The sequence below is a fragment of the Varanus komodoensis genome, unplaced genomic scaffold, assembly GCF_004798865.1.
Source record: "Varanus komodoensis strain SLA01 unplaced genomic scaffold, ASM479886v1 scaffold3, whole genome shotgun sequence".
Lineage (NCBI taxonomy): Eukaryota > Metazoa > Chordata > Lepidosauria > Squamata > Varanidae > Varanus > Varanus komodoensis.
Genome location: NW_025335761.1, coordinates 13324166 through 13343199, shown reverse-complemented (window position 1 = coordinate 13343199; position 19034 = coordinate 13324166). Strand labels below are relative to the sequence as shown.

Sequence of the window (19034 nt, the reverse complement as noted above, 5' to 3'; positions counted from 1 at the left end):
AGGTTTTGCATGTCTTATATAAATATAGGTGTATGAAACTTGAGGGTATGATTTTTTAATAGTTTAGCTGAAGAGATACAATAGCAAACTTAAGCTCCCATGTTATATTAGGGTTAGCCAAAACAGGCTGAATATTTTTCTTCTTGTTAGTCTGGATAATAAACTGTATTTGTCCATTTTAAGTGGAATGTAGGGTACATTTGAATGTCTGCTCCAAGGCATGCTAATTCAATGAGCTATACTAAGAATTAAAACGGATGCATGACACAAGGGGAATGCAATGTAACTGCACAAATTTGTGAATTAAAACTTTAAAAGATAGCAACAATACATAAGCAAGTGTGAACCAGCAATTTTAAAATTGTTTCCTATTGCGAAGCGATACACATCCTCCTGATTACCAAGTGCAAAACCTTGGTTTTCAGAGGGTCAGTGTTCCTGCACAACGTCCAGGATTAGTGGGCATATCCAGAGAGGTTCCATTTCTCCCACCATGCTCATGCCATAGGGAGACTGGACTGATTGTTCCTTACTGGAATGTGTGCCTACTTGGCATGTTAATGGAACCTCACATGTATATATGATATACCTTCAAGGTTATCCTGTATAGGAAAATTATAAAACTCTACAGCAAGCGTACCTGAATTAACATACTGCCTTTAAAGTAATAACTTCTTTTCATAGCTGTTTGCTTTTAAAATATGAAGTCTGGATTATCTCAGAGATAATCTCTGTAATACCTTAACGGAGTCCCATCAGAAGTGCTTCAAATGATAACTATGTGGAAATGTCTTAACCTTTAGCAATTAAAATCAGGATAATTTCAAACATTATAAAAACATGACTTGAAAGAAAATGACTAACTCCAGAGGGAAAATATTAGCAAATAATCGTTTAGACATTCAACTTATGCTTCTAAACCACCATCCAAAATATGGGAAGATTTATAAAAAAAAGAAATGCTTTACGCTGTACCATCCATAATTCATGCCATTCAGGGTATCACATACATATCTAGGACAGTAACTGTTTTGGATATTACCGTAATACATGACAAGATAGTGTGTACTTCAGAATGAAAATATTCGTATTAGAATGGATGTGCACACCATGTCTTTATAGAACACTGCAATGCGAGTTGGCTTTGTGAATTTGCTTACCTCCCAGCCCTGACATTTGCATAGAAATGTCAAGTCCGACCCAGATTTTAATCACATGGAACAGCTGTCCCAAGGATCAGCCCAGTATTTAAGCAAACACCTAGCCTTCCATTTTGTCAGTGGTAATTACATGTTAGAGGCTACGCAGAGCAAATGAGCAGCAGTCAACTGTACCAGAACAAGGGGTGTATAAATGGCAGCTTGTGCGGCTCAGTCCAGGAGTCGGAACATAAAAGGGCACATCCAGGACCCTTTCAGACATTTGGATGAAGAGGTGATACTCATAAAACTGAACTAGTACCAGAACTGTCAATTTCCTAAGACCAGCTTTGTTATGTATATGTCTTTTCTTTTCAAGCTAGATACTCACAGTGCAACTGTTAACTATATATAATTCCATTATATTTATATAGTTTAAGAACAGAGTTTATATATTTCAAGAAAGTGTCTCATAAATCCCACCATCCTATATTAATACATTGCATGCTTCTGTTATACACTTCTTTAACTGCTCTAACCCCATCAGCTCTCTACAAAGAAGTGTTATTAAGCAGTTCCATGTGACACAATCTGTATGAGAGAGAATAAAAAATCAGGGGTTGTGAACCACAGATCCTTATTAAGATAGGCCAAATTTCTACAAACTCAGTTTAAAGCTTTAATCTATGGCACAATGTTTCTGTGCGATCACATTATTCTCAAGTGAATGACATAAAAGAATCTAAGCAATGCCACACTAGAGTTAAGTTTAATAAGCTGTAAAAGCAAATTCAGTATAAAGGCCTGTACCAACAATAGACTCTGCCATGGCTGTTTTTGCATTGCGGCCAAAAAGCAGGGATGGTCAACCCCAGGCCAGCAGGCCATATGTGGCCTCTGGAGGCTCTGAGCATGGCCTATGACAGGTGCTCAATACCACTGCTGTTCCCTGAATCCTCCCACACCTCACCTATCATCAGTGGAGGACACATGGGTAACTAGTGCAGAGTGGTCCAACATGCAGCCCCCCAAGCCTTGTTTTTGCTGCTCGAAGCCCTTCCCCCCTGCCTGCCCCCAGTCAGTATCTCAGCGATGGTACAGGTATGATTATGGCAGCTCTCCCAAGGCTGCCATCCCATCTCTCTCTCTCTCTCTTCTTGCGGCTGTTTGCCTTTGCACTCATCAACAGGAATGGGCAGGGGATGCTGTGGAGAGTTTGTCAGATCAAGTACAAGATGCTCAGTGTGCCAATTCCAAGAAGATAGGAGGAGACAGGGGATCACATGGGAGGGTTTCTAGGTGGGAAAAACAGGCAAGAAAGGGATGGGCCACCCCAGAGGAAGTGTCATTGTGCTTGGGCTGTAGGCAGAGAAGGAGCTGCCAGGTTCACAAAGCATTTTCAAGCCAACTCGGGGACTTTATATCAGTTTTTTCCCCTCGTTTAATGGTTAATTAAATATATTGCACTTTAATTTATGATATGCAATTGTATTTCACTGTGTGGCCCATGGGTTCGTAAAGTCCTCATGTGGCCTTCAAGGTACGAAAAGTGGACCACCTTGCTCTAGCCTGCTCCTTGACCTCACAAGGAATCAGCTGGTCATATTCCTGATGCTCAAGAACATCAGGAAATAAAGAAACCCTATGCACTGTCAAATTTTAATCCAGGAGAGCTTTCCCAAGTAAACCAATAAATGATTTGGAAAGATAAACACATCTGATGATTCTTCAAATTCAATTTACTTTTAGAACTCCAACTATTTTTTAATTTATTATTTTTGTTGTTGTTATCAAAGACAATGTCCAGAAACAGTACTAAAGATCCAGTTCATGGCATTGTTTTACAAAAGTTCCTACCAGACAATTATTTTATTGTTGGATGTACTCTTTATTCATGAGATGAACTAATCAATGAAATTGCTAACAAAACTCCTGTAAAGAAAGGACTAGTCTGAATTTTTTAATCTGTTGGTTGGAGCATGTTCAGTGGTCATATCAACATCAGTTAAAGGCAAGCACAACTCTTGCCTATCAATTGAACTAGGCATGGCTCTTCTAAAAGGTCACTGATCTTTCAAAGAGAGGCACCATGTTTTAAATTCTGCACATACAAAATATGCTCATGTCACTCAAGTTACACAATGCAGCAGTGTTAAAAGTCTTAATATAGTCTATTAATGGCAAAAAACTGAGCTCATAGCTCTATATGACTCATGAGAGGGGCATATCTTCAAAGAGACAAACCGTATAAAACAACAGATTTTCTGTTGAATGTGTACCAGTGTGCATGTGTGCGAGTGCATATAACAAAGTAAGTCCAAACAATGGCCCATCCAATTGTTCCAAGCTGAGTATCCAGTCTGAATGATAAAAGGCTTTCATTTTAACTGTATGTTAAAATGCAAATTCACTTCCCACAAACGCCAACAGTAAATATGGTTTTTGAAATAGCTTCAAAGTGAGAGCTGGTCTGAGTTTTCCTATTTGTCTTTTATTTGTCAGCCTCTGGATATGTGGGGTACTTGACTGTCTCAATTTTCTCTTTTACTTTGTAGGAGGGATATAAGCCTGTTTTTCCTAATTTTCTATTGATGCCTTTTGAATAGCCGTCCCAGTGGTTTCCAGCAACACCAATTATATCTCCAGGTTCCATAGGAATTTCATCAGAAGTTCGAGGATAGTGAGCATAAATGGCAATCTGGTTGTGTGCATTTTGTCCCCCAAAGTAATAGATATCATCTAGAGAGTGAAAAAAGGCCGATGCATCTGGATGTAATGTCTGCATGATTTCATAGGCAACTCGACAAACCTAGAAAAAGTAGCCAAAAATGAAGAACCAATTAGCAAAACAGTATTATTAAGTACATTTTTATCATAGATTTAAGAATTCCTGAAGCAAGTGTATTTTCTCATACTTATTCCAGCTATTCTGTAAATGCACTACTTCAGTAACTTACTGAAGGATTGATCTGACTTTTTATAGAAATGGGAACCCTTATTTATTTCAGTTAAATGGGGAAAATCCTATGTTTTTAAGAAATTTCAGTTTTCTTGTAATTGGAGAATGTGGCAAACACATTATCTAAACCACACAATTTGCTTCTCAAAACATTGCTGTCTTAGGATTGGAGTAATATACCCCATCTTAATTTGCTGCTTTTGAGTGTGTCTCCAGTAGATCAGAATTCTTCTATCCACTGTGAATCCTGCAATTTGATGTCCCAAGATTCTGTTAGACATGTGCAAGTCATAACCATTGAACACTGGATGAATCCAGTCCAGCCAATTAAGAGTTATGTGACCCCTCAAACCACCATGTAATTGCGACTTGCTGATGCTAGGAGGATAGGAATAAACAAACATCCCTTAAGATTCAAGGACATCCAAGTGGTCTAAGATAATTATGGCTATCTAATGTCCCACTGCACATTCTTGGAAAGCCATTTTCCTGGCAAAGCTATGCTATGCAGAAGTTTTCTCCAAAGAAAGAGATGTTACCTTGCACCAATGCTGAGACCAGATCATGTGCCGCAGGTTAAGTATCTCTAGAGTATTCATTTCTCCCACCTCTGCTACAGATGGCAATGTAACACTTTGTCCATTCCTTAAATGTAACTAATGGTTTTCAAATGGTTCAAATTAAAGCCAATTTTTCTCTAGTTTTTCTGGGAAATCATGAGCATTTCAAACTGAAATGGGGAAGCATGCCTCTGTCTGTCTTGCATGTTATATACAAAATCTTATTAATTTTTATTAAGAGATATTGCTGAGCTTTGTGATTTTTTTCACTTGGAACATTTATCGCAAATACAAAGCACAGTATAATTTCTTGTGTTCTTCTGACTCGGATTTTAAATTGACTGAGATAACTCCTTCTAATCTAACTGATTAATATCAGTTTAGTTCACCAATGTATTCCTTACTACCCACTGCCCACTTACCTTGCTACTATGGCTTCAGTAGTAGCAGGAGGTAGGAAAGAAGTCTCTTTCTTTTCCCTATCCTCCTATGAAGCTGTACATGTGCTGTCACAGTAGTGAAGCAGTGCCGATAAAGATGTTTTTATAAACATCTGTCACATGCCAGGAGCATGCAGAACACCATGTTTATCAGCACATTTCCTAGTACTCCTGGAGCCTGATCAAATGTGATAGCAGCACTTGCACCAGGTGGAAATGGAAGAGAGGTCTTCCCTTTTCTCTGCTATTAGAGCCACAGAGGCCACAGTCTCAAGAGGAGGAGGGCAGAAAAGGATATTGCATGGATAATGGGGAGAGGGCTCTGGGATGTGACCGGACCCAGTTTAACTCTTTGAAGCAGAATAAACCCAGCAACTTCTGGCCTCGGTTTCTGTGCCCATCTCTAATATTGACAGAAGCTCATATACAGTTAGTCTGAGCAGGCCTGGCCCAATGGCTAGAGCTACAGCTATTTTTTTCCAGATCTGCCTGATTTACCTATATCACCAAGGTCTGCTTTGACAAAACCCAGCTCAGGGTTAATGTCAAGACTCAGAGCAACATGTTTATCAACAGGGAAAGAAATGGTCATTTGCAATAAAATAATACATGGCCCAGCAAAGATACAAACACTGAAGTCTTGGGCTGTTTGCGTTTCAATGAAACCTCATGTTTTATTGAGACTTGCATCCCAGCTCAGCTACTACATGTGATAGATTTAGATCATTTAAAGTTGCTATCCTAAACACACTTATGTGGGAGCAAGTTCAAAGGGCCATATATAATTAGACAGCTTTGGTTATGAGGCACAGAAATGAAAATGATGATGATGATGATGATGATGAGAGACTAGCATGATTTTACTGTATTGATAAATTGACTGCTGCAATACACTGTAAAAGACAATTACATTGCTGTGAACAGGCAAGGTAAAGAAAGATTAAAAGGAAACATGTCACACTATCTTTTTGCTTGTTGAATTTGCATGGTTGAATTCAATTCTCACAGTTTGTTAGCTTTTTGGAACTGAAGAGTGACACATAAATGTATAAAATTGTAATCATGGTTACAGTATTCTTCTCTTAAGAAGGTTGTTTTTACACATAGTCTCTCCTTCATTTAAGAATGGCAACATTCCTATAGATGATGAGGTGATACTACAATCTTTTTTCAAAGTTACTTTTCACACCATTTAATTTTTATGCCATAAATGTCTGAGTAACTACTATGGGTACAAAATGATGTCTTTCTAAGACACACTGGTCTAATATTCTGTTGGTGGTTAAGACATAGTAGTCTACACTTCATAGGTCACAAGCCTGGCTTACTGAATGCTTTACAAACCTTTAAAACATTTCAATTAAATAAAAGCAACTCAGCTTCCAAGAGGAGTATTAGAACCTAACAAAAGACCAAAGGATATGCACTACTTGGTTCTTCACTAGATCAAATTCAAATTCTTAGTATTAAACTGTAGGCCCGCTTTAGAATTTGCCCAGTGCACCCAGAGAACCTGCTTCCTCTGCCCATGATTTTGCCAGGCAGCAGTGTTCTTCAGCAGCTCGAAAGCTGTCAGGCTTAGGTACAAGTCTTCTTAAGGCTGGAGATGCAAATGTCTTGGCATCAGCTCAAGGCTTTGGATAGCTGGAGATTAGAATGACTAATAATTTCATGACCTTCAGAGCAATGTATAAAACCCTCTTGGTTTTCAGAGTTGCCACTAAATCGATTAAATGGAATATGAATAAGAACACTTCAATTCAGGACCAAAACAGAGTAGAAGGTAGAAAATGGAGAAATGAAAAATGGATAGTGTGCAATTGCTAGGAAATGCTGAAAGAATAATTAGGCCAATCACCATTTATATTTACATTTTTGAATGAGGTCAAAAATGGTGATAAATGTTTTAATAAAAAAGGTAGTTGGATAGTTGGTAAACAAAATAAATTCCAATCTAGAGTGATCAAACACATTTCGTTTTTAATAAACCAAAAATGCAGGGTCATTTGTCAGATGTCCAGATTTACATATTCCCTATTCATCTATGCCTAACCGAACACTAATAGTCTGTTGCGCTTAGATGTATCATTATACCACATTTTATGCAAATATAGATTAGTAAAAAAAAAAGCATTATTTTTGCTGCTTCAGTTATGTTACAGTTCTGTGTCTATGGCAAGCAACAAGAACATTACTACCAAGGCTGAATGCTCATATCCAAAAAAAGAAAAAAGGCAATCTATCCGCGTTATGATCAATGCAATCTTGTAATTCTAAAATTAGGAAGCAGATGAAAAGATTTTCATCAGATTAGGTTAATACAGGTGAGGTTCTCAGTTAATTTGGGGGTAATTCCTGTAGCCTCCAACCCCACCATAAATTACATAGTAATGTATTTATTGTTAGGAAGAGTTTGAAATGCTTCGCTGATTATGAAAATGTCTGTGGCTGCAATATATTAGTCTCCTACTAAGCTATTATACTGCTCTATGAGCCTACCATTTGTGAGCTACAAAAATAAGAGTAACATGTGAAAACATCCTTAAGACTCATAGCTATGCAGATTTCTGGAATGCTTAGCTATACTCTTTTTACATGGAAGTATACACCTATTTCTTCGTATACTCACATTGCTGACCTTCAACTTCTTAACCTTCACAAACTTCTATAAAATACTTCATTTTTATTTGCTGATTTTAAAGTTTTCAAATCCATCAAATTTAGAAAAGCATAAGTCTTCTGAATCACTCATCAGCAAATCTAATTAATCATCACTTGGAAACAAAATCTATGGGCAATGAAGTGATCAGCAAAACTAAGCATGTAATGGTTTTATTTTTAATATAATTTAATATGCCTAGCTCTAACACTGATAGACATTTCCTCACTACCTGAAAGCGACTGTCATTTTCAACAAGCAATAACTCTCCATATTAGATTATCTGTTCTCATACTATGTTAACATTGGAATTGGAAAAATGAATCAGTGCTAAATATCAGGAATTAATTATAAGTATTCATTTTATCTTCACTAGTTTTAGATATTTTCATTTTTGAAATCTCCTTGTTCCATAGAGAAACAGTATTATATATGAAACACTGCATTAATCAGAGTTTGAGTTGGGGAGTGTGAGAATGGGCAACCAGTGAGCCTTAAGTCTTGTACTCCTGCTTTATTCTGAACAGATGCAACTGTTGCACATTGGCAAATGATGTCCTATTATTCCTTTTTCTATGTAACAGTGGTGGTGAACCTATGGCACGCGTGCTGCAGCGGGCGCACACAGCCCTCTCTGTCGGCATGCGTGCCAAGTCACCCCAGGAGCCAAGCATCAGATAACAGTGCACATAGGAGCCATGTGCATGCTCAGAAAAGAGTAGCGGTGCCAGACAATGCTGTCACAAGTTACGACTCATTAGCTGCGAATCGTCCGAACTTTCACATGGCTGGTCAGTGCGCTGCCAAGGATATATGTATTTGCTTGGACTGGCTGTGAGTTTTAATACATTCGTTTTCATTAACACAAGATTTTAGCTTTGAGTTTTCTTATGAAAAATTGAAATCTGATACAAGAAACAGACTAACAGATGACCTGAGTGCTGCATGTGTTGCTCTCAAACTAACGAAGTATGAGCCAAGGTTTGACAAATTATCAGCATGCATACAAGAGCAAAGATCACATTAATTGTGCAAAAGCCCACCAAATACAAACTTTTACTTTTCAATAAAAAGCTGTTTGCATCATTGAAAGCTTGTTATTGTGTTTTTCTTTTAAGACAAAAGATGTTAATGTACGAGTTCTTTTTTCTAAACTAAAACTTCAATATTCAGGTTTTATTGCAGCGTTGGCACTTTGTGATAAATAAATGGGTTTTGGGTTGCAGTTTGGGCACTCAGTCTCTAAAAGGTTCGTCATCACTGCCATATAAGCTCACTTGTATGTCTGTCCACACGTGGAAATCTGTTTACATGCATGAGTTGCTACCATCAAAGAAAAATGGAGATAGTTCAAAAAGTACTTATTTCTTAATTTATTTAGAACACAATCATATTCATACTCAGATAGGAAAAAAAGTTCTATACCTCCCAGCAACCCTCCCAACAGTTATGTTAGTTGGGGAATGCTGGGAAGTGTAGGACTTCTTTTCTGACTAAACATGTGTAAGATTTTAACCTTAAATTATATCCGAGAGTTTGACACATATGCACCATCAAACTAATTAAAAACATAAAATTATGAATAATATACAAATTCAAACTATTGAAAACGATCCCTAAATATCATATTGAGTTCTAAAGAAACAGGATTATTACTATATATTACCAACTATGAGGAAAGAAATATTATAGCAAGAATCTCAGGGTTTATGCCCAGCTACATAGGTCCCTAATTAAAATGCTAACTGTGAAATGTTAGAAGAAAAAGTAGGCATTAATTACATTCTACCCTGAATGAAGTTAAGAAGCCATTTGTCAAACTGTCTTGTCTTTAAAAGTAATGTAATGCTTTATATTGTACTTTTGTTTCTTGATTCTAAAAATTCTAAAAACAGTTTAACATAAACTTGAACCGCATTTCTGGAAACACTTGTAATCTTTTATAATCCTATAATCTTTCCATCATGATTAACCATTGGGACAAATTCTCTGCAGCAAAAGGTAATTTAAAAACCATTAATGCAGCGAGCTAATCCATATTGTGTCAGGTGCTGCAACAGATGAGGAATGCCTTAATACTGCTTTGGAACTTTTAAATCTACTGCATTCATGACAATGAAGCCTCTGATACTTGGGATGGTGGCATGGAATGTTCTACTTGAAGATAGACAGGCTGCCTACCTTTAACTGTAGTTTTTGGAGTAATCATCTGTGCATTCACACATATGGGTTCTGGACCTGCATGAGGCTGACTTGGAAACCTATAGCTGAGGAATCCTTCCCCCATTGCTTAGCAGGCATGCCAGTGGAGGGCTTCTGCTCATTCCTTCAATATGCAGAGACTAACTGCAACCTCAAGACTGAGAGAGGAAAAAGGTATGGTGCCAATGAAGGACACCAATACTAAGAGGGAAAAACAATACAATCTTCCTTGGTGTATCAATGCTTGCTATCAATCTACTTTGATCTCAATGCTCAAGCAGATGAAAAAGAGAGATGGGGACAGAGGGAAGGATGTGTGAATATGCAGATGACCATTCAAAGAACAGCAGCTACAAGCAAGCAACTTGCCTTTCTTCACACCTATGGTGGTAGGGCTGGGCAGGGGTGGTGGTGAGCAAATCCTATTTCTTAGCTGTCATTTTTGCCTTCAGGTTCAAGTCCACTATGTCATCAGTTTTTGAACGGAAAAGACCAGATCTGTCAAAGGGCAAGTCCTTTATATGCTTTTTGATAAAAGCCAACAGACTGGAGCCAAAAAAATACATATGGACCCTTGTGACAAACACAATCTGATTGTATAAAGGGAAAACAAAAGAAATGATGTACAGACTGAGTTAGAAAAGGAAAAAGGCATATCAAAGAAAAAACTGAGAGAAAAAAACTTCAGCAATTGTGTCAAAGATAATCTTCCACCACAATGGAGATCAAAGACAGACTGAACGAATTCCCGGGAACCCACTACTGACATGCCCACTAGATGGTGGGAGGAAGAGAACCTTCCAAAGCTTTCTCAGCTATAGAGCTTCCTGCATGAGTCCCTGTGTAGGCAAAGATCTCATATGTGCAATGCATGGAAATCACAAAGGAGAACTGAATGGTTTGTAGTCCAGTCTCCATCAGGAAAGAAAATTGCCAGTTTAGCTGAGATTAAAAATCCTGCATGTGGACAAGTTAAGAACTGGGATGCCCAAATGCCATGAGAAATTCCTCATAAGAGCAAAGAAAATGATTCCTGGATAACACCAATGCCCACCTAGCCTAGTTATTGGTCTCTGGTTGAGATCATTGAGATGCTACTGGGAATTCACAGGAAGCACACATTATCTCCTAATGTCTGCTCCTTGTATTTGGAGTTCAGAGGCAGAATACCTCTGAAAACATAAATTATTTACAGACATCAAGACTATTCTGTATGAATTTGTCCAGCTCTAATAGCTTTTTAAGGCCATCTAAATATGCAGTCATTACCCTATCTTCTGGCAAGCACTCTACCAGTTAATACAAAGTTTAATGAAGAATTATTTCCTTTAGTTTGTTCTAAACCTACAGCCAATCCATTCCACTGGATGACCTCCAAGTTCAAGTGTTGTGACAAAATTAATATATCTATTTTTACCCTATAGTTTTCAGAATTCCATTAATCTATACCATGGTACTTCATAGTTTCTTTATTTAAAAGTATAAGGCTCCTGTCTGTAAGAGGGCAGCTTCCAATCTTTCCCCCACTTTCCACACTTTTTCTAGATGTAAATTATTTTTGAGATAAGACATGAGAAAGTACAGATTGTTGTTATCTGTTCTAATGGATATATTTTCTTACAAATCTCTAAATGTAAAGGAAGAATTTTTGAAAATATTAATATATTGATCATTAAAATAAGACATAGCTACCTCTCTATTTATTTTATATTTATAACCCTTCTAGGTTTTTTATAGTATTTGATTACTAGTGTATAGAGAGATGTGAGGTGGTGTTGCAGTTTAAACTGCTAAGCCACTGAACTTGCCAATCAGAAAACCGGCAATTTGAATCCACAAGGTGGGGTGAGTGCCCACTGCCTGCCCCAGCTCCTGCCCACCCAGCAGCTAGAAAGTGTGTAAAAGCATATGTAGACATGTGTACCCACTTTGGTGGGAAAGCTAGTGACCTGCGCGGAAAGTGTGTGGACCAGCCCCACATCAGACCAGCAGCAGCGGTGGAGAGACACCAGAGGATGCCAACACTCCTGCAGACTAGTCCTAGCTGCTTTGTTTGTGTAACCTGTCTCACCCCCTGTGGTGCACTGTGGATAGTGTGCAAGCGTGAACTGAAGAGCTAGCAATCTCAGTCAGCCAAACTACCTTGCATTAGCAGGGTAGACTTCCTAGCTAATTGTACCATTGCCATACAAAATAAATAATAAAACTGGTGTATATAGCAGTTTGTTTGTTTCTTGCATATTTATACTGCCCAACAGCTGAGGCTCACTGGGTGGTTAACTTTACAATAATGCATGCCACCTTACCTGTGAAGAAAACGTACAGACAAGGAAGTCTGCCTGAGATAGGAAGTGTATATCCAGAATAACACCCCGCAGAGAGTTTTCAGTATATCGATTATGGAGACCAGCTGACCATGAGATGGAATTGTCACTAATAAATTCATAGTTTGGATATCTGGAAAAATGGAGAATATAGAACTTGCATGTTTAAGTTACACCTTTCTTTTCCTCCTGTTGGGAGGTTGCCATGTCTTCAAACCTACAGCTCAGACTGGACATTAAATCTGGAAGGCATTTAATCTGATTGTTTTAAACAGAAACCAAAGAATGGCAAAGATTTTATTATATAATCCATTTACAAAGATGTTAGCAACAGGTTCACATTTTTCAGTATTAAATGGGAGATAACAATTAATATGGGTTCTATCGGATTGAGGGCTACCCATCAAACCATATTAAATGGGTTCACACATCATGGCAAACAACCCTGCATAGTTTCCATGGTTTGCAGATTTTTGCCTGGACCTACCGGTCAGATGCTTGCATGATTTCATATTCCCTCCTTTGCCCTCCCACTCTTGCCACATATCCCATCCAGCTGTTCTCACAAGCAAAATCTCTTTCCGCATGGCATTATTCCCCAGAGACCTGTATTTTTGGGGGGGGGGGGGACAATTTCTTGTCCTCTTGGCAACTCTTTACATACCTCAGTGCCTGCTCTGGAGAGCAAGGGGCCCCTCCAGAGCAGATTTTGTGATGATATGGGTAGCTGTAGGGGAAAGGATTCACTTTGTCTTAGTGGAAGTCTATTCACACAATACTGGATTTTACTGTCTATATTCAGTATAACAATGCAAGAAGTTACAAGTAGGAGCATACTGACATCTCACAAATGCAGTCTGCTCTGATTAAGCAAATCCAATGTACACCCCAAGTTCTTGAACATGAATTCTGGGCAAATTGGATAGTCCCTGTTGTTTCTTCATGGTGGGATCACAGTGATAACATAGTTTAACCTGTGAGATCTGACAACTAGTATAAAAGTCTAGATATCATCTGTAAACACATACTATGTTTTATTATACTTTAACTACTAGTAAAATATAGAGCAATATGATAGCCATCACTGTAATATCTTTTTCTGAATATTTCTTCTTTGGAGCCATTTTTCATGTTTGTTCCAATTCTACTGAGATTCATAGTCTATGTTATCATAGTAAAAACAACCAGTTTCTTTAAACTAATCAGCAAATCTTATTTAAAAGATACTGAGCACTGAAAGAATATGCTCAACACTTTGCCTACTTAATCAGAAAGAGCCTCCTTGCTAAAATTCCAGTGTGAGAACTATTACAGATATATTGCCCATCCTTATTTACAATCTGATTATACTTCTTACCACCTTGAGCCTCAATACACATCACAATTTTATCTTTCTTCATCATCGTATAAACAAATCTGATGATAAAGATAATCTTTTCTACTTTCAATTTCATCAAGAATCATGTTTCGGCCTTTGAACTACAACCTTTCATAGACACCGGTACAGCCCTTGGGTATCTGGCAAGCACCATCACATTCTTTACTGTCTTTTGAGAAAGTGTCATGAAGCAGCAATAATAAAATCCCTTTTGAAAGTGGCAGCTGGAGACTGCTTTAGACAGTAGGAGTCTCTTGACCACAAAGAAAGAAATGGAGTCTTCAGGAAAACACTGAAGGTTTGCAGAACGATCATTTCAAGTACATATTCAGGACACTATTTTTTCAGGCCAAAAATGTTTTCTATGAACTGGTGATGTTAACAAAGGTCCGTTAAGCTCTGTCTGTCACCATATGAAAAAGCCTCTCAGTATTTTCAAGAATATTTTCCAAATTTAGAAAGATAATCCCTGGATTTATTATTGTAGTACCTACAATGTTTATCTTTCATGAACACGAAAACCAGAAGAAAGAACTAAGTAGTTTAACATGTTTAAGTAACTAACCCCACATACAGTGTAGACAAACACTTTTGAAATTCAAATGAAGTATAAAAGCAGCTTGTTACGTGGCAATGCTGCTTTTTGTTGAGGGAGGAGGGAGTTATTTATAAAAATCACTGAGTCTAGGATCCAAAGAACCTTGGAATCTAGGCTCTCAGTAGGGCTTTGTGTTTTTCAAAGAGCAGCCCCAGCCTACGGGGCAATCTGCTTTTGAAACTGAAGGGATTTTAAAAAGCAGATTGCAAAGTAGTATGGGGTCTCTTATTAAAGGAAGTAAAGAAACACAAAATCTATCTGGGCATGCAGATCATGTTCTCTGGAACAATGCTAGAGGACAAGCAGCTCTGGATCAGGTGAATGCCTAGATGTAAGACCACCTGGAAATTCCACATATGCTGCCTTCAGTTTCATCATGGAAGAAAGGCAAAGCATAAACAACATGAATTCAATTAAATTTCGTTAAAAATGCCTTGTATGATTCCATTGTTTTAAATTTCAACATCAAAGAATTTAGCATGGTCGTTCATGGCTGAGACCATGAAATTATATAATGAGATGTCATTCTTACAGCACAAGGCAGGCATGAACACTGAAGAACTCACTCACTCACAGGCAGATAATGAACAACGGTAAATATACATTAAATCAGACACATTATTTAAATACCTATGCTTCATGTGAAATCATTTCTGTACCTACTATGAAAAGGATGATCTTACTTGGATTTTGCTTCTTGCAATAATGAAGGATCATCTGTAGCCAAATAAACACGTTTCTTGTCAATATGCATTCTTCGGGAAAGAAGCTGGAAACGTTCTTCAACATGTACCATGTATTCTTCAATGGGATGAAATGCTGCTTCTGTTCCTACTTTATCTGTTCTTCGGACATGAACACTGAAAAATAAAAGAAAAAATTCTTATACTTTTTTTGTTTCATCAGAATGGTCTATATGCCAAATAAGCCCCAGTAGACAACTTTTTCCTGAAAATACTACCTCTAAAACCACAGGGCATGGATTGGTATATTGCTCTATGTGGTGAAAAAAACTACTTGAACAGTAAATATAATTTTTAGGCATTTTTGGAGGCCAAATGCTAATATATGCTACTCATCTCACTGTAGAATCATAGCATTGTGATTTTGCAAATACATTCAAGCTGTTATTGCTGAACAGGGTCAGCCTGACCTTCCTTTATATGCATCCCAGCAGGTTTAAATTTAGTTACCAGCTTGTAGAATTTAAATCTGTGTGAAAAGATAATGCATATATCTTAAGTGTATGGTTATCAAGATGAGATGTTTCCTATTTTTGTTTAAGGTAGGTTTATCCCTTTTCAGCAGTTTTAACAATACTAATTCATGTCTCCTGCACCAATATACTAAAATGTAACTGGATTTTTAATATCATATACAAATTCATTCAGTTCAAAGTAATGTTCAAAGTGTCATGTTCAAAGCTCTATATAGCTTTAATGTAGGGTATTGTAAGAGTCACATTCTCCATTATGAAGCTGCGTAACTACTAATGTAACTTACAACAGGGCAGCAGACAGGTTGTAAAAGTGTCCCCAAACAAAGATTTGTATGGCTTTGCAGATCTTTTACAATCTCTAAAGGATGTTTCCTTGCACAGGCATTTGCAAATGGAGAGCTTTTTTATTTTCTGGCTATTTTTCTGTTTTGCAGTATTGTTTGAAACAAATCCATACACACTGAGATATTTCTGAAAAACTACCTATTAAAAAGATTATTTTTTAGCAATTTATTCTTTTTTCAAAATTGGTGGTTGAATGGCCAAAATAGATACAAAAATAGAAACGCTTATTATATAGCCTCTTTCCAAATGGTTGGCTAATTGAAAATATGCAGCTATCAGAGACTGATCATGTGGACTGTACTGAAACCCAAGAAGTTAACATAGATTTTTTAAATTTACTTTGTAAAATGGTGGAAGAGAAATTATACTGCATAAATATTGAGAACAGTCCTGTACAATGAACGCTTTTGAGCTTTGTATTCAAGTATCATATGGACCAAACTACATGAGACATGGCTGCCCTGTTCATATCTACATCAAAACAACAGTGTAGGAGTTTAATTTCTACAACAAAATGTGTGCAGAAAAGAGGTTCCAAACCACTCCACATCTTAATCTGCCATGTTCTATCCCCTGAACCCCTTTTCTTTCTAATTCACTTCGGGAAGCAGAGCTGCACTGGCCAAAAAGTGCCTGCAATTATAGGTAATGGGAAGGTAGAAGCTTCAGTTCCCCTCACCTATATGCACAGTATGTTTATAAATGACAGCACAGAGACCATGATTTAGATATGAATGGGACGAAAGTGGACAAAAGTAAACTTGACCTCTAGCTGTCCTGTTATTAACTATGTGAATAGCTGACTTGGTTCAGTTAACATAATGACCCATTCTCAAAGGCTGAGTATGGGTTGTCACTGAACTGCCTGTTGTTGCAGAAACATGGGTTGTTATGTTCTCTAAACCTAGTTGAAATAACAACCATGATGAACAACAGTTCAGAACCCTACAAACTATGGGTTCTCCTTATGGATTGTTAGTGGTTAACAAGAAACGAATGATTAGCTCAGTTGGATTTAGCTCAGCCATGATAACCTACATTTCAACACAATGCACACAATGCACACTCAACCCGAGTACAGATTTTCATGTTGTCTAAACAAAGTCACACAATCTTTTGTTGAACAAGATGGGCTAGAGGCAAGTTGTATTAGATGTAACTGCTGGAACAAAAATAGTAGATATTTCATCAGTTCCTTTTGCGCAAAGCACATACAACAACAAGCTTCTGCCAACACATCCTATCTGCAGCAGTGTCTTCAGCATCTTCCCATTTGATATCCACTGCCTGTAAGTTATTTTTTAACAGCTGATGCCAAGTTTTATGCGATCGACACTACCTCCACTTTCTCTCTGGCAGCTCCAAACATATAGCATTATTCCAGTATGGATGTTCTGGCAAGCAAAGAATATGACCAGCTAGATGCATTCAATGTTCTGTCACAGTAGCCGGCAATTTCCTGGATCCACTCTGCCACAAAATTGTCTCATTGGTGACATGGTCATGCCAAGTGACACCCAGAATTCTCCATAAGCAACTGTGTTGGAACACACTGAGCTTTTGTGTGGTGTGTTCTGCTATTGCCCATGTTTCACTGGCATAGATCGCTGTTGGTACAGCAATTGTCTTATAAAGCTGTAACGTGGTTTTCTTATTGATTGCTGGGGCTGACCAAATAGGTTGTAAGCGCAAGAATACTGCTGAGGCCTTACCAATTCTGTGTTTGACATCTTCATCTATGCTGCCATCTTGTGATAAGATACTACTAAGATATGTAAACTGTTGGACATGTTCTATTGGCTGTCAGCCAGTTGCAATCAAAGCGTTAGGAGGGTGGCTCCCAATCAACATGACTTTGGTCTCCTCCACACTAATAGGTGCTCCTACTTTTCTCGCCTCAGTGTCTAAGTTGGTAGTCATGTCCTGCAAGGAGGCCCTAGTTTTTGACAACAATGAAACACTGTCAGTAAAATCAAGGTCTGTGAGTCTTGTATGATGCTTCCAGGGAATTCCATTGTTTGGCTCATTCCTTGTTTTCAGTACTCTTGCATTCCAGCCACATTCATTTATTGGCCCGGCAACTTTGCTTAATCAGGTGGTCCAGTTCTCTGTATTTGTCCTCTGCTGCTGCTCTTTCAGTCAGTGTCTCTGTCTGCTCTTTTTGATGTTTTGCAATCCTGCATCTGTCAATGAGTTTCCAGGTACTGTCTTGAATTCATCATTCTCTCCATGAACCTCAACATCACCCTACTGTTATGTTGGCACTGTTGACAATGGCCTGTTTAGAATGTGTCCATTGGTCTTCGATATCCACATTGTCTTGCAATACCTGTTGAAATCTGTTGATCAGTGTAAGTTGGAACTCTGCAACAACTGCAGTATCCTTCGATTTCTCAACTACAAAAGGATGTGTTGTATTTTCTTTAGCTTGGGTCAGAGCAACACCATGACCAGATAATGGTCTGAGTTCACATCTGCACCCCAGTAGGTGCATATATAATCAATTTCTTTGCTCGTGGAACCATCAGGAGACTGCCATGTTATCTTGTGAATGCACTTATGCTCAAAATAGATGTTCCCAATACAAAGACTGTTCATACCTCAGAATAAAGTGAGGCATTCACCATTATCATTCATTTGTACAGCTGAAACGTGTGGCCCAATGACATGTTTTATGCCATGTCTGTGTCCTTCAATCTGGGCTTTCAGGTCTCCAATAACCAATTTGATGTCCTGATTGGGAATACTGTTAAGCATCTCTTGAAGCTGGTAATAAAAGTCATCTTTATCTGCTTCTTCGGCCTCCTCTGCTGGTGCATAGACCTGAATGATGGTAGATTGCACATGATGGGATTGGAAATGGACGGAAATCAAATGATCAGCAATGGAAAAGTCATCTTGCACTCTGGTCATGAAAGCCAACATACCCGTGGTGCTGGATTGATTCTCAGCAAGGAAGTTGTGAGTGCGCTGATTGGGTGGAAGCCTGTTAATGACCGCATCATCACCACCCATTTTCAATTCTGCCATGCCAAGTACATGTTTGGGAATCAATAATCCTCCATATACACTTCACAAAATAAGTTAAACTAGCATCAAGCACAAGAACAAAAGTTTCAATCCAGCAAAAGCCTCCTGTGGGCAAAGGATCAGCAAAACCTCCTGCCATCAGCAGGAGATTTTTGATCCCATGGAACTTTCCCACTGACTG

The 19034-nt window shown here is 38.1% G+C and overlaps 1 protein-coding gene across 4 annotated transcripts in view; it reads right to left on the bottom strand.

Annotated features, from left to right (window-relative positions):
- Nucleotides 1-2897: 2897 nt before the first annotated feature.
- The window catches only part of FUT8 (fucosyltransferase 8), a 131474-nt gene continuing 115337 nt past the window's right edge, over nucleotides 2898-19034 (bottom strand). For all 4 annotated transcript variants that reach the window (XM_044436246.1, XM_044436247.1, XM_044436249.1 and 1 more), the window contains 3 exons: nucleotides 14943-15119; nucleotides 12266-12416; nucleotides 2898-3948 (listed from right to left, as the gene is read on the bottom strand). In XM_044436246.1, coding sequence (XP_044292181.1) covers nucleotides 3631-3948; nucleotides 12266-12416; nucleotides 14943-15119 — 646 coding nt within the window. In that variant the 3' untranslated portion in view covers nucleotides 2898-3630. The remainder of the gene's footprint in view (nucleotides 3949-12265; nucleotides 12417-14942; nucleotides 15120-19034) is intronic.